Source organism: Ictidomys tridecemlineatus, chromosome 16 (genome assembly GCF_052094955.1).
Source record: "Ictidomys tridecemlineatus isolate mIctTri1 chromosome 16, mIctTri1.hap1, whole genome shotgun sequence".
Lineage (NCBI taxonomy): Eukaryota > Metazoa > Chordata > Mammalia > Rodentia > Sciuridae > Ictidomys > Ictidomys tridecemlineatus.
Window position 1 is genome coordinate 54,456,856 of NC_135492.1, and position 16,001 is coordinate 54,472,856.

Below are 16,001 nucleotides of genomic sequence, written 5' to 3' on the forward strand. Positions count from 1 at the left end.
TTAAAAGTTAAGCTATTTGCATAAACTAATACTGGAAATAGGGCACGCAGGGCTACTCCTGCAGCCTCAGTGTGTAAGGACATGGAGGCACACGCAGCACAGAGTGGAATGAGCTGGTGTCCCCTAAAGGCTTAGCCCAGATGATGTCTAGTGGCTCTGTCACGGGACTGTGTTCTCCTGGTTGTCTGAGCGGAGGGCTATTGCCAGAGAGAGGGTCCTCTTAGCCTTTCAGCAACTGTGAAGCGGCCCAGGCCGTGACACGGGGCCCCTTTTCCTGCAGACAGATGGCCGTGACATCCACAGATGTCCACCTTTCAGAAACGACAAGGAACGAAACACTCGAAACCCAAGCTCAAGTCTTCTCTGTGCTTTGGGAAGGTCGGCCACGCTGGCTCTCAGACCAGGCTCCGGGTGCCGATCCCCTGTCTGCGTAACAGACTCGGCAAAAGCCGCGTAGAGAGAGCATCCAAAGGGCGGGGGGACAGGGACGCCGGCTCAGCCTCACCAGCCAGGGAGAGAGGCGCTAACCCGGCGCTAACCCAGCAGGCGCCTGCTGCGGAGGAGGCGAGGCGTCAGCTCCTGCCTGTCCAGACGTTCAGAGATGGACCCAGGGACTGAGAGTGGATGGTCTGCCGGTGGCTCCGTAGGCAGCGGGGTGGGGCTGGGGGCGGTGGGTCCCTGGGGAAGTGGCTTTGGGGTCCATGGTTTGCCCGTGGTGAGCAGAGTGCTCTCTGCTTCCTGACCCCTCTAGAGCCGCGCAGCTCTCCTCCGCCCCACGCCCTTCTGCCGTGATGTGCCACCTCACCTTGGGCCACACTGTGGGCCTCAGCAACAGGGTCAACCTTCCCCGGGCTGACCTCTGAAACACGAGCCAAAGCCACCTCGCCTCCTGTGGGCAGCGCCTGTCAGCGGGTGGATCACAGGGAGGAAACGCTGGTGGCGTGGAGAGGGGCGCAGCTTAAGGTTCTATGTGCATCAAGCTCAAACCCAGGGGAGACGCACCCCCGCTACCAGGTTGGGAAGTGGCCGCCTTCCAAGAGAAAGCAGACGGGGAAGGATGCTGGGCCCGCCCGGCCCTCCTCTGGCACCTGGCTGAGAGCCGTGTGGGCACGCTGACTTCATGACCAATGGGCAGTGTGCGCCGTCTACACGCAGGTCGTATCTGAACAAGGTGCCCAGCGTGTTGTGATGCCCCAGCGCCACGACCCTGTAAGGTGGCCACTGTTCTTATTGCCACTGCATGAAGGGGGGACACCCAGGCACGCAGCAGTCACACAACACGCCTGAGGCCCCACAGCAGAAAGAGGGACAGCAGGACTAACAGGCCATCGGCCGCACAGCCCACGAGGGACGCCCCCCTCAGCCAGGCCAGGCAGCACCCTTCTCGGCGGGTGCGTGAGGGGCATCCATGCAGGATCCGCACCAGGGCTGTGGTCACAGTGGGCACGCACCGGCGTCAGGCCACTCCCTTGCCACTGTGTCTCAGAACAAGGTCCCGCCCGAGGCAGCCATTACTCAGCCTCCACCGCGGATGGGGGTCCGTGCGAGACGGGCTGCCCGTCCTCTGCCCTTGGTCTCCACAGTGGTGCTCACGGCCCACACGCGCCCTGTGCTCACTCCTACACCCCTGGAAACAGAAGCCAGGAGTGACAACACAAGTGCACCCACGGCGGGCAGAAGTCAGGGATGGTGTTCACCCTCCTATTTCCCCAGAAAACCACGCTCAAAACCCCACTGGTGATTCCATTCCACACCCTCGTCCCTGCCTGGGAGTCCAGGAGTGCAGGAGCTTAGGGCTGTGGAGATGGAAAGGGGGACGAGACCCGGTCAACCCTGCCGCCAGCTCTCTCCAGCCCAGCTCGAAGACAAGCGACTGCGGAGTGTTCACGATGCCCAGGACGCAGTCTGGGGGTGAGCTGCCTTGGTGTGGATGGTGAAGCAGATGGACCCTGTTTCACATGCTACAAACCGACCAGCGGCGTGCCGGTGAAGATGCTGTGTCGGGTCCAGGAGAAAACCCGCCACATTCAGGCTCACCCACCAGGGAGGGGAAGGCAGCAGCTCCGTGGCTGGCACCATCAGTGGAAACGTGTCCAATATGTTTCTGGAATGATCTGTGCTCGACTTGATCAACAGGATCATGTTTACATGTGACAGCGAGTAGCTGTTGGTATCAGTTCATCTAAGTTTACCCCTAACAGGCCTTCTGTGCTGCTGAGTTTCAGGATATGCACCTGACGAAGCAGGATATGCACCTAACGGGGGATCGATACTGCGGAGACAATTAGCTCTGGCTCCTGGGAGCCTCTGCTTCTGGGCAGGTGCACAGGGTTCCACCTGATGTAATTGCTGCCAGAGCTCCTTCAGCCTCCCTGCAGAATCAACTCCTCTGTGCTGTTTCCAACTCCTCCGAATCGCGGAAACGACGCCAGGATTAAAATACCCACCGCAGCGCCATGCTTTTTAACGGGCTCTGGGATTTCAGGACTTGGAAAGTGCACCACGAGAAGAGCTATGCATCCATTTTCCTGATTTAGCACAAGGAGAGCCAGCTCACCCCCACGTACCTTTACCCACCCGAGCCGACAGGCAGCCCGCAAAGGGTCTAAGTGCTCGGGAATGTTCCACAAGGAAAAGCCGGCACTCCTGAAGAGTCGTTTCCACAACTGCAACGGCAAAACCGCTCGGCAGCTGACTTTTCATGCCCCTCTGCCCTGTAGTTTTACAAAATTAAGATTCCAGATCGGCCGCCCAGAAGAGATATTTCAAAGAAAACCCTCGGCCTGTCCTGGCAGACTTAGTCCCCGAGGGCGCTGTGTCCTCAGCACTGAGGTTCAGTGGACGCTGAACGCCCAGTATTTATTACAGCCATCCGTCCTCTGGGCCCTGTGGCTCAAGCAGCAGGAGGAGCTGTGTGTCAGGTGCACGGTTTCTACAGGTTTAAACTGGTGTGGGAATCTCTGGGAGAAAATGATTCTTCCCTCAGAGAGAAGCAGGAAGGAGGATCGGGGGGCGGCTGGTCATGTACCCCTGGCCCACGGGCAGTGGTAGCTCAACAGAAAGGTCTTCTTGGCCAACACCCTGCTCAAGGTGGGCGACCTTGGACGGCAATAGAGAAGGAAGGGAGCAACTCACGGTACCTTACCCCCGACTCTGTCACTCGGAAGAAGAAAACAGAGGTGAGCCATATCCACACAGCAAGCACTGCCCAGATGACAAGAGAAACACGCTGCACGGGAACCCAAACGGGCTGCTCACAGACGAGAAGCGTCCGCCTTGACTTCAGGCTGCATTTCCTATAAAAGCCTGACTCTGGTATTGTTTGTGTTCATGATTTTCTGGGTATAGATCAGATGGTTAAGTTGCAATTTGTTAGACACCCTAACAATATTGAGACAACGACTCAGATTTAATGTCCAATGGCGGTGGCTGATATTGACCTCACGGTCCCGTTAAGAGGATTAAATGGACACCACACACGGGACACTCAAAAAATTGTCTTTGTATGTTTGAGTACCCCCCTTCACCCTGCTGAGTGGCTGGAGAGAGGCAAACTGGTACTGAACACAGTTGCTAGGACAACTGGACATCTGTGAAGGCGTCCAGTCACCTACCATGGGTCAGCTGCTGCGATTGGAGGTAAGAAGAGACACACAGGAGGCAGCTCCGGACCAGGAAACCGCCTGTGGCCAGGCTGGGCTTAGTGCTACAAACTGTGAGGTCAGAGACGGAAACCAACCTGCACCCAGCAGGCGAGGCCCTTTAGGTACCCAGGGGGACACTTGCCCCGCAGTGGTACAGCTTCCCAGTGCTCTGGTGGCACCTTCTGGGAAGGAGCATGTGGCTGGACCCTTCCCAGCCAGGTGAGCACAGGACGAGTGGCTGTAGCGTGAGTCACCTCTCGGGGCTCAGGCCAGCAGCGTTCCACTGTGTGACTTGCTGCATCTTATTTATGGCCGTCCGCCTCCCCAGCCTTGGTGAGTACAGCCTCCAAAATGAGATCCTGGGGGCTGCGTGCAAGCCTCTCGCCCACGAGGAGAGTTAAATCGATGTGTGTGACAGTGGCAGAGGCGGGCCACCCGCCTGCCACAAAACCCACGTGTGGATGGCTCAGCAGTTGGAAGCAGGCGGCTCTGCTGGGTGAGCCAGCAGAGCCTGTGCAGTCGCCCCAGAGACGGGCATTACCTTGGGGTCCGACGTGAGCAACTTGAAAGCTTGGTAGACCTGGGCTTCCTTCACCCCACCACCAAGATCCAGGAAGTTGGCTGGCTTCCCGCCGTTGAGGAAGATGATGTCACAGGTCGCCATGGCGAGTCCCGCGCCGTTCACTGTGAGATGCAAAGGGGACAGGAGGCACTCAGCAGTGGGCAAGGCCTGGGGCTGCACCTCCCAGTACTGCAGCCCGCCACTCCCGCCCACGCCTGCCCCGTGGGGACTCCACTCCACCCCAGAAGAGCATGCACGCTCATGATGAAGAGTCGGGAAGTGATTTCCAACTGGGAATGGGGAGCCCTTGTGGAGATGCAGAAAGCAGGAAGGAAGGGGAGCCAGTGAGGAGCAAGGTCTGCAGGCCAAGTTCAGGCCAAGTCAGCGTGCACACAGCGGTGAGAGGGGGCCAGGAGCCAGAGAGGCTCGAGAGGGGAGCAGAGCCCCTTCCACCGTGTGCCTGGGAGGACATGCTGGTCACAGGGGGCATCCCTTGGAGGCAGCCACCGGGGCCCAAACGACAGACCCAGGACAATGTGCCACCCCTGGTCCTCTGTGCATCACTGTAGAAACGCTCACCAGCGACCCACTTAATAAAACTAGAGCCCAGATTCGGCAGCCGCTTAGCAGTCTTTCTGAAGCAACCAAGTAAAGGGTTCTAACGTTGAAATTCTTATTTCCAGAGCTACACATTACGGATCGATTGCATTTCTTAGCTTAATTATGTGGAATTGCTTTTCTCAGGTTAGAAGGAGAAAAAGGAGAAAAAGCCAGGGAGGCAGGCAGGGAGGACCTCCAAATGGTGACAGCCCCTCACTTTTGAGACCCTTGAATTCCCCTGACAAGCCCAAGACTGTGACTAATTGAATCAAGTCTTTGGGCAACTCAGATAAAACGGTTTACACAGGATCTTGGAGCAATTTAAAACGTGTGAATGGGAGCTCGGTCCATTCATGCACACTTCCACAGAGGCTGCAAAGAATCTGCGTCTAGTTTGCTCTCAACACACCGCGCTCTTCCCTGCTCCAAGTGCCTACAACACAGGGAGCACACGAGATCAACAGGATCAGACGCTGTGCGTGGCCTGCCACGTTTACATTCACTGCCCCAGTGCAGAGCCAGAGCTTCGGGACCACGATGTCATTTTGTACTGTACTGAACAGCACCACGGGATGAGGTCTCCTCAGTTCTGAATACAGTGATGCTGTTGGTTTAATGCACCACAAATCTTTTTTATTTTAATTCCATTAAGATAAAGACCTCAGTTTCCAGAGCCATGCATCGTTTCTACTGGAAACAGGATCTGGTGCAATTAAGTTGGGAGTCTATACATCTCTGCGCTGTGACCTTGCGCAGAATAACAGGATTCTTTATGCCTTTACCGGCCCGTCCTTACCTCCGCTGAATGAGCCACTTACACACAGGGACAACGAGGAGGAATTGGTGGCTCTACTGACAGGCTGGCAAAGTGAGTAAGTGTTTTGTCATTCAGCCACCATAGAATCAGGGAGGGTCTGCTTCCTCCTTTGAAACAGCAATTTTGGTTTGAACCCAAATCTCCTTAACAGCCCTGCACACCGGCACAGAGTCCTGGGGCAAGGGGTGTTTCACCAGGCGAGGTGATTCTCCACCAGGGAGGCTTGGACACCAGCTCGGGGTTGTGCCTTTCACCATGGGATCTGTACGCAGGAACATGGCTGACCACAGCACCGTGGCCGCTCCTCCAGCTCAGCCCACACCTCAGGAGGGCCAGGGTGGAGGAGCCCTGCTCTAGACCAGTGGGGGCTGACCGGAGAGAACTTTCTGGGCCTCTCTCACGACAAGCGAGTGCTCCACCTGGCTGCACCCAGGGCCCTCCAGGTGGACGCTGAGAGCTGACTCTGATGGTCTCCTAAGACCCCTGCCTGCACCTGCTCCTGGCAACCAACACCCGGGAACCCTGGGGCTGCTCCATTCTAGAAGAATCCAGCAACACCCCGATGGCCCGGGGACTCTCACCGAAGCAGGCGATGTTCCCGTCCAGCCCGATGTACTTGAGGTCGTACCGGGCAGCTTCGTTCTCGATGGGCTCGTTCTCCGACTTGTCGTCCAGGGCAAATATGTCCTTCTGGCGGAACTCGGCGTTGTCGTCAAAGTTTATCTTGGCATCAAAGCAGACAACTGAAGGGGGAGAAAAGGGGCATAGCTGAGCGTCCACTGGGGCTCCGTGGGTCATCCCCTTGGGCTGGCAGAGAGGTGACCTTCAGTCACAGGCAGGGGAGGCTGCTGTGGCTTCTGACCTGAAACTCTGGGACAGGGACAACAGGGGCACCGTCCTGTTCTCAGGGGCTTGAGTTCCAGAAGGTGGGTTCAACCCACGGGTCCCTGTCACTACAACACCCACGGGAGCTGTTGCTGCCCCTGACAGGCCACAGGTGACAGGCCACGGGTGACAGGCCACGGGTGACAGGCCACGGGTGACAAGCCACGGGTGACAGGCCACGGGTGACAGGCCACGGGCCTGCTCGGCCCACACAGCTGGGCTCACTCTGTCTGTGGGGCTTCTGGTTGTTAGCAAGTGACAGCTGAGTATCCCTTTTGATTCCAGAGGGGAAAAGGTGAGAAGCCAAGTAACTATTCGGTCCTCCCTGGTCCTTTTGCCTCGCAAGGTGCAATTTTCATCTGTATCTTCCTTTCCTGGAAAGAACACTGGGGTGGAATACATGATTTCTCATCTGACTGGTGCCTCTCAAGTTTCTCTGTATTAAAATTTCTGAATAGATATGTGACGTCTTTGTTCACGGTGTGTGGAGCATGGCGTGTTGGCACACACACATCGTGTGAAATGACGGCTGGAGGTGGACAAAGGAACACACTTTCCCGATTAGCTTTCCTTTCTCTGTGAGAGCATGTGAAAGCCACTCTTTAGCAGTCTCCAACACATACCACTAGCCCTGACCTTGACGAGCGTCACCCGCTTCCTCTCTGGGGCTCAGTTTCCTTATCTGAAAGAATGGGAGCCAGGACCCTCGCCCCGACTCACAGCTCCAAGGTCTGCTAAGAGCAGGGCCACCCTGACTCCTGTGCTCGACCTCCACGACAAGACCCTCTGTCCCCAGGCCAGGCCAGACAGCCACAGCTTGCTCACACCTTCTGCTGCACCTTGGTCCCGGAGCTCGGGACCCAGCAGAACTCACTTCCCCACGGGGACGGGTCCCAAGCACCGTCCTGGATCCACAGAGACTTCTGCACGGAGGTGCAGGGCTGGGGCAGCGGGTGGGGACGTGCACCCGACACCTTAGCCACCTTCCCTGGGAGCAGAGGTGTCGTGAGATCCTGCCACCTGAACCCTCCCACTTAGCTCTGACCCTGACGGGCAGATGTGAGCGAGAACGCACCGTGTGCCTGCCCTGGCACGGCTGAGGGCACCGAGCCTTGAAGGAGGAACAGTCTCCTGGACTGAACAGTCTCCACTGAAACACAGAGGCTGCCGCTGCAGAGCCTACTGGCCTCCGGGGAAAGCACCCTGCATCCAGGGATGGCGGGGTCAGACCCCAGGGAGGGGGTGTGCCAGGGCTCTCCCTGCCAGGAATCCACACACCACCGTGGTGCAGGTCCATGCAGAACCTGACCTCTAGGGACACCTGACCAACCAAACCCGGACCACCACTCCCTGAGGTAGCACTGTCAGGAGAGCACCCCGCGGAAGCTGGCGTCCACCTGCGTCCCTCGTCTTGCCACAGACTGCCCACCACCCCGCCCACACTGAGCACTTGCAGGGAATGAGTAATTACCTTCCAGAACACTGAAATCACCATGACAGAATCCTATAATTACCAAAGGAACCGACCAAAGTCTCCACTTGCTACAATGGCACTTTCTCAGCAGTTAATGACCGGTAGAATAGTCAATAGGAAAGCAACCTCGCTCTTGGCTTTCCACGGGGTTTATAAATACACCCTAATTAATTTATTAGTAATTTCAGCCCCTCCATTACTCACTGGCAAGACGGCTTGTAACTGACACCTTCAAAACGAATGGGCAAAGGCTCTCAAATTGACTTTCCAAGTGAAGAGTCTCAAATAAAAGAATTCTTGGTCAAGATCAATAAGCCAGTAAATCAAAACAGTTCCCAGCTAATCGCTGTCCCTTACAAAGACGACAACTGCGGCCAGCTTGGGAGAGAGGATAATTAATGGATATGCATGCAGAGCTCGGAAGGCAGGCTGCTCACACGGCCCACAGAGCCAGACGGCACAGGGCTGTCCTGACCACATCGACACCCGGTGGGAATCATGGCGCTGCCCAGCCGCCAGCCTGGGCAGGAGACTCCCTGCAGCTGGTGAGCGCCACCACACAAGGGACACAGTGTCTCCTGCCGTGGTGCTGGTGGCAGCCGTGGCCGCTGACAGAGCCCCTTGCTCACTATGAGCGGATGTGCAAGGCTCAGGGTGCTGCCACCTGTGGGCCTGCTTCAGCTGGGGCCCGTCCTCTTGATGGTGCCTCTGCAGCACTCTCCCCGTCCCTCCCAGCAGAGACGACCCAGGGACCTTCCCATCCCCCAGTAAAGCTAGGCTTGTGTTTGGGGTAATGGAAATGGGTTTCTGCTGGCGTTTTCACACGGGAGCCCTTTTCTGAATACAGTCGTCTCAAAGGAAGGATTTTAACAGCTGGCAAGTTCAGCATGCTCACGGAGAAGAGGTTTGACTGAGAATCAGGGTCAAATAGGGGCCTGCCAGGACCCCCAAGTCCCATCATAGCTTTGCTCAAGGCCAAGGTGGTCAAAATTTGGTAGGAGAAAAAGATCCGAGGGTCTGAGTGAAGGGTGGCAGGCACGTCCCTCAGACCTACGGAAGCCTGCTTCTGTAGACAGCTTTATTGAGAAGAGGCCACGCTCCTCCTCCCACGTGCCCGAGGTCTGTCTCCCCGACAGCAGCAGAGTGTGGTCGGACAGAATGGAATCTTTGCATTTTAAGAGCTGACAGGCAGGTGAGGCAGGCGGTGGTTCTGCACCACACACAGCAGCTCTGCTCACTGACACTTAGCTACTAAGAGGCTGAGAAGAGGCAGCTGCAGCAAGATGGCCACAGTAGCAGAAGCAGAAACAAAGTAGCAGGGACAGCACATCCCCCTTGAGACTGAGTGCAGTGGAAGTCCCTAAGCCGTGTGAGCTCAGAGTCCCCAGGCTGCTGACCGGCTTGTGTCCACATAAGGAATACAGCATGCACCCTCCAGTAGAATTGCACCAACTCCCTGGCCTTCATGGACTGGAAACTTGCTGATGTCCAACAGTAAAAGCGCTGCTGCCCTTGGGGCTCAGGCTTCGGGAATCATCCCTCTGGGCTGCAGTTGCTTCCAGATCTCGCTGTCCCGACCCTCCCTTCCCACTACAGAGAACCGCAGGACACCCTTTCAGAAGTGGCTGACTGCGGCCACAGAGCAACCACGCTCGTAACCGTGTCCCTCTTCACCGACTGACTGACGGACACAACTCCCCAGTGCTGGGTTTGTCGTAGGGAAGGCGATACTGGGCCGAACAGTGCTTTTCCTGCGAGACAATGAAAACGCCAAGCGGAACAAAGGAGCCCTAGAGTAGCAGGATCCCTGAACCCCGAGCAGCTGGGACACGCCATTTCCAAAGGCACTTCCAGAAGTGGCGGGCAAGAGCGGGCTGGTGCCAGTGTCGACGGCAGAGCAAGGACTTGCTCCTCAACCTTGGCCTCTCTTTAGGAAAGCAGCGCACGACCGCAGTCAATGTAGAGTGTGGAGGGGCTGAACTCAGTTCAGACATGACGATTTTCAACGCCACGTTAATGAAGCCTCCATTCTACATAAAAATCCACATTGAACAAAGGCTATTCTGTATACAAATGATAGGAAAAAAACCCCACCTATTAATATTTATAAGACAATTTTCACCATCAAAAGCACATTGTTACATGCTTGATAGATGATACAAATGAATTTTCCTTCCCAACAAATATCAAAGGGAGCCGTGGTCCTTGTATTCCTAAGGTGTTCTGTTTGGAGGCGTGAGGTTTGGCGAGCTGCTAATTCAGCTCCCTCGACGGAGAACGTAACTGGCAGCTGGAACCCTCTGACCCTGAATTTTAACAGAGGAAAGTGCCATGGAGTTAAACAAAAGAAAAACACATTTCTGAGGGGAGCCGTGCACATAAAAGGAACGTAAAAACAGCAGGAAGTGAGACTGTCGTAATTAGTTTGAGGAATAATCTGTCTCCGTGCAATGGGCTGCGTCTAATTTGTGATCAATAACCATCATGTGCTACTGAAAGACGACGTGCCGAGGTGGCCTTAAAATGCTGGCACTTCAGAATCGGTTCCACTTTCCGTTAACTATCCACGTTCCAAGAGTTGAACACTTTCCAGAACTTTACTTGAAGTTGCTGCAAAAAGGAAAAAAAAAAAAAAAAAAACTAGAGAGGGGGCGAGACGGGGCTGGGGAGGCGGAAAGCAGAAAACGTTCTTGAAAATAGTCTGTGTATAAAGAGAAACAGAGAAACGCCCACCAACGCCGTGGGCGCCCGCTCACACGCGACGGGCAGCTATTTAGGGAAGCGGCCCGAGGAAGGAGGGAAGTGGGTGCCAGCCAACTGCAGCTCCCTGGGCCTGATTCTCACGGAATCCTGGCCCCTGAGCCACTGCGGCCGCGGGTCAGGCTGCTTTAGCTCAATGAACGGGTCCAGGTTGCCCGAGGAAAGCGCCTCACGGCCAGAATCCGAAGAGGGGGGCTGCGGGTGTGGGCTGGGGCCATGCCCTGTTGTTGGGGGACCATGGGGCACGGCAGGGGACTCAGCAGCCTCGCTGGCCTCTGCTTGCTAGGAGCCAACAGCACCGCCCCAAGCTGGGGCCACTGAACCCATCCCCAGACCTGGCCCCATGTTCCCTGGGGTGACATGGCCACCCCAATAATCACACGCTTGACAGACACAGGCAGACCTGGGAAGGTGGGGAAAACCAAACAGAATCTAAAACCCCACCGAGGCCGTGACATCAGAGAGAAAGAACGGACAGGTCGGAAGACTGACAGGTACGGGAACTCTGGCTCTCTCCAGCCACGCTGGGTGAATCAATCTGTTTTTGCAGCTGGACAAGCAAGAGTGGCCAGCCTGCCCTTGATCGCCACCTGACACAGCTCACTTTTACTTCAGGAAAGGCTGGCTCGCCCTGGCTGGTGGACGTGTCTTCTGTGCCCCTCCTTCCTGTGCCACTCGCTGCCTGCCAGGCAGCTGGACCAGCCGTGCCCATGTGACTCCAGCAGGGTTCCCACAGGGGACTCCCATGGAGGCTGCCCACTGCAGAGAGCCGGGCAAGGGAGAACAAGGCAGAGGCCAGCAGGTGCTCCCGGCCCAGGCCTGCCCACGCCTTAGGCTCCTAACTCATGAAGGAAGAGTCCCCTGGTGCATCCAACATAAGCTAAGCCAAGGCCGGAGGCCTCTGTCCCCAGCCGCCACTGACATCCCAGCCAGGACGTCCTGGACTAGGTTAAAGTTAGTGGAGTCACATCACAGTCCTGCACTTGGGTCACTGATGACACTGGGAAACAGTTCTCAGAGGGCGGCTCTCCCTCCATGTCCAACGTCCCCAGGTTGCCTGGGCAGCCTCGACGTCCAGGCCTCAGTCTTTGTCCAGCCGGCAGCAGGCACAGACCCTGCAGCAAACTGAGTGTCAAGGTTCCCCAGGGAGCGACGGAGGTGGAGGAATTCCACACGGAGTGCTGGTGGGATGAAGAGCTTCACAGGAAAACGCCTGAGCCGAAATGACCCGGCCCGTTATGAAATCAGGCTCCAAGGTGGACGCCCCGGTGTGAATCGTCGGCCGTCACTGATCTGCATGGAAATGACTTAAAAGTCCAGACGATGCATCTTAAGATCACCCACGTGGCCAAGGCACACACGACTGCTTCGATGCCCTAATGAAGGGCTGCTCCGGCTCTGGACAGGATGAAGATCAATCTGTGCCTTTGGTCATTAATCACCATTTCCTAATTGGGTTTAATTTGACGACTGCTCATTAGAGTTACGAACCAACACACTCATTTAATTGTGATTACAATTCAATAGCTGAACTTTCATGGTACAATGAACAAATTAACAGCCAAAGATAATTCTGCTCTTAAAAATATCACGTGAGGCTTGTGTTTTAATGAACTGTATATACAGAACGTGTTTGGTGCCGATTCTTTAAAAAACAAAAAAACCTCAAGAACTTTCTTAATAATTCGAGAGAAAACTTCAGACTTCGTGAAGCCTGTAAACGCCCTCTGAGAAACGGCGCCCACCAGTTCCTGCTGCCAGACACGGCCGAGGCTGGGGACACGGCCCTGGGAGGGGCGGGCAGCAATCCCCCGACAGGCCAGCTGCCCACAACAGCCAGTCAGTGTTCACGCCCTGCACAGAGGGGATGAAGCCCCGACTCCACAGCCGTGTGCGTGAAGCACAGTCAGTGTGGAGAAGCGGATCCAGAACCAGGCCTACGGGTTCAGCACTCCCCCCTCCCTTCTCCTCCGTGTGCCCTACTGGAGATTCGTAGCCACGTCAGTTTTTTAAATATTTTTGGAAAAAGGCAGCTGGTGAATAAATGTCCCAGCACAGGATTTTATCAGGGGGTCATCTAGGTGACTACGATGTATCATCTTACAAGCTCCCTAAACAGGAGCTCTGCTTGTCCCAGTCTGAACTCCAACCCTCTCCAGGTGTTAGGGTTGGGATGTGAGAGGTGTCCCCCGAAAGCTCATGTGTGAGACCATGCAAGATTCAGAGGTGAAATGATCGGGTTACGAGACCTCTAACCCAGTCAGTGCACTAATCTGCTGATGGGCACTAACGGGGTGTAGACTGTAGGCAGGTGGGCCTGGCTGGGGAAGTGTGTCCCTAGGGTGTGCCTGTGGGATTCACATTTTGTTCCTGGGGAGCAGAGCTCTCTCTGCTTCCTGGTGCCACGTCCTGAGCTGCTGTCCTCCTCCATTCCCTTCAGCCATGACGTTCTGCCTCAACTGGGCTCTGAGCTCGCTGACCACCTGTGAACTGAGACCTCGGAAACCGTGAGCCAAACCAGACTCCCCCTCCTCTCAGGTGATCCTGTCGGTAGGTTGGTCACACGCAGGCTTCCTCTTGCGTGACCTGAAGAGGCACCGCATTTCATGGAAGTCAGGACTGGCCGACTTGGTGTCTGACGCTGAGAGTTCACACAGGACACCCGCCCACCTGGTTTTCACAACCATTCTGAGACAAGTATCGTCTTCACCTCTTTGTTCTAATAAGAGCATCTGAGGCTTCTGCAGGTGCGTGCCCCGGTCTACAGCCAGAACACAGTAGGTCCTGAATCTGTACCAGGCCTCTCTGGGCTACGAGGACAAATTGACACTCTTCTGAGTCTGACCACAGAATCTCCATTAGGGGGAAACACTGCAGACATCCCTGGGTTCACAACACGGGTCGACACACAGAGATTCACCCACGGACAGTTCCACAGGAAGTGGCGAGTTACTACTTCCCACGCCGTGCCAGATGTGGGTGAAACCCGAGAGACAGGTTTGCACGGTGGGGTGCTGTCCTATCCACCTGCCATTCCACTCCTCCCAACTACCCAACAGTCACAAGCCTCTGCTACCAAATCAGCCAGCACTGACCAGACCCTAAGTGTAGGCAGGACACACGGCACAAGGGCAGATGCCCACCCATAAAACAGCTACTTATGCTCCTCAGTACTTGGTGGGTAGGAGACCTGCCCCTCAGAAGTGCCACTTCCTACTCTAAGCAGAAACCCTGAAGCAGGTAGTGTGAGGAAGCTCAGCTGCAGAGTGGCAGGGCTCCACCCCGATGCACGTCAGCCTGGGACACCAGGGAATCATACCCAGGCTTAGGGGAAACAGAGCTTCAGAAGTTCTGGTCTTGGAACAGCAGGTGCATTCACTACACACAGAGCAAAGCTCCCATCCCCACCGGGATCCCCTCACGAGACGCAGCAGCAACAGGCCTGGAGATGCCTGTGTGCATGTCTGTACGTGCAGGGTGTCTGCACGCGTCTGCACGTGCGTGTGTGTGCACATGTGGATGCGTGTGTCCGTGAGTGCATATGTATGGGTGAGTGCCAGCATGCGTGGCAGTGTCTGTGTGGGGGTACACACATGTTTCAAAGTCAAACAAGCAGCTTCCTCCAGGGCTCTCCATGTGCCTGCAAACAATGTGAGTGCTGAAGTGCTGAGCTGGGCAGGGGTGCATGTGAAACCCCGCAGACGTCCTACGGCTTCAGGAGCTGGATGCAGAGGGGCTGCCGTAGCCCTGGTGGAATTCAATTTATAGTTTACATAAATAATCACAACACATTCACTTCTCGTGTTTTTTACCTTGTCCTTCGGGAGTCTCGCCAAAGGGGTTCACTTCCACCTGAGTGGCATCGATCTTCAGGAAGAGGTTGTACAGCTTCTTAATCTGGTCTGCCGCCTAAACGTGAGCAAGGGAAACAGAATTACTTCCAAAGCCGTGAAAGAAAACGTATTTTTCTCGATTAGCGAGACCTTAAAGACAGCGAATTATGTCTTCATTTTTGGTTAGGTCTTTGAAGAGAAAAATGGAAAAGCATGATTATTTTAATTTCTACTGCTTTTCCTTAGAAGGAATTGCTCAACTTTCCTGCAGACGTCAGAAGAGACTATTATCAGGAACACAAGACATTTTCAGTGCCATTAGAAAACACGATTAATCTTCTTGCAAATGATCATGTCCCTTTCAAACAAGGAGGACCACTGTAGACGCGGCAATCATTAACAGACAGGCTCTATTTAAGTCAGTCTGCAGTGATTGCGAGCCAGGATGACTGTTTCCTGTTACACAGGAGTGAGAACACCATGATAGTCATCCATCCACACCGCACTCTGTGAAATACAATTTCTAAGTGTCTAATGGAAATTGTTGCAAGTCAGGAAGATGAAATCTTAAACAGCCCGGTCCCAACATGCCTTCCAAATCGACTGTTGGTCCTGACGCCACCCACCACAAAGGGCAGAGATGTTCCTGTTTCCCCTGATACGGCCCTGGCTTCACTTCCCCCCGCATGTTTAAAATTCCCTCTCTTCCCCTCTTCTCAGCTGGTGCTCACCCCCTGCCTGGTCCTGCAGCTAACATCCAGGGGGCCAGACGTGGGGGACGCGGTGGAGGAGCAGGGCTCACCCTCGACAGCCCCCACACCACACGCAGACGGTGCCATTGTGGTCAAGGGTGGTCACCACCCGTCCTGGGCGTCGTTAGTCCCCAGCCAGGGCACCCCCTGGCCACTCTCTGCTCTTAGTGCCAGCCTGCATTCTTTGCTCTTGGGCACCTGTTGGCCCTTCCACATCTTACCCCAGCTTGTCAAAAGTACCTTTTGTAAAAACCTGTGGTGGAACACACAGCACACAAAGTTCACCGCTGTGGCCACAGTTAGGTGGACGTGGGTGCCACTGACCCCCGTCAGTCACATCCACGCTGCCGGGCACCCTCTCTCCCACCAACTCCCCACATGCGGGTGGAATGTGTGGTGAGGACACGCTCTGTCCCCGAGGAATCCTGGTGGGGCGTGGGGCCACACTAGGTGTCGAGAGGGCTGGAGCTTCACCTGACGCTGGCGCAGAGCTGGGCTCTGGGTGGTCACCGAGGTGGAGGCCCAGCATGGAATCCTGGTCTCGGGGAGAAGAGGGAGAGACCCAGGACCCGCACGCGCTCCCTGCCCCTTGCCACGTGACGCCAAGCAACACCTCTGGACTCTGCCAGCAAGAAGGTCCTCAGAGATGACCCCTGGACCTCGGGCCAGAACCA

At 55.7% G+C, this 16,001-nt stretch overlaps 1 protein-coding gene across 3 annotated transcripts in view; it reads right to left on the reverse strand.

The window, feature by feature from the left end:
• Positions 1–16,001, reverse strand: part of Suclg2 (succinate-CoA ligase GDP-forming subunit beta) — a 181,312-nt gene that overhangs the window by 53,017 nt on the left and 112,294 nt on the right. For 2 of the 3 annotated variants that reach the window (XM_078033629.1, XM_078033630.1), the window contains exons 7-9: positions 14,555–14,651; positions 6,205–6,366; positions 4,186–4,328 (exon numbers count right to left, since the gene is read on the reverse strand). In XM_078033629.1, coding sequence (XP_077889755.1) covers positions 4,186–4,328; positions 6,205–6,366; positions 14,555–14,651 — 402 coding nt within the window. The remainder of the gene's footprint in view (positions 1–4,185; positions 4,329–6,204; positions 6,367–14,554; positions 14,652–16,001) is intronic. The other variant, XM_078033631.1, reaches the window with a different exon arrangement.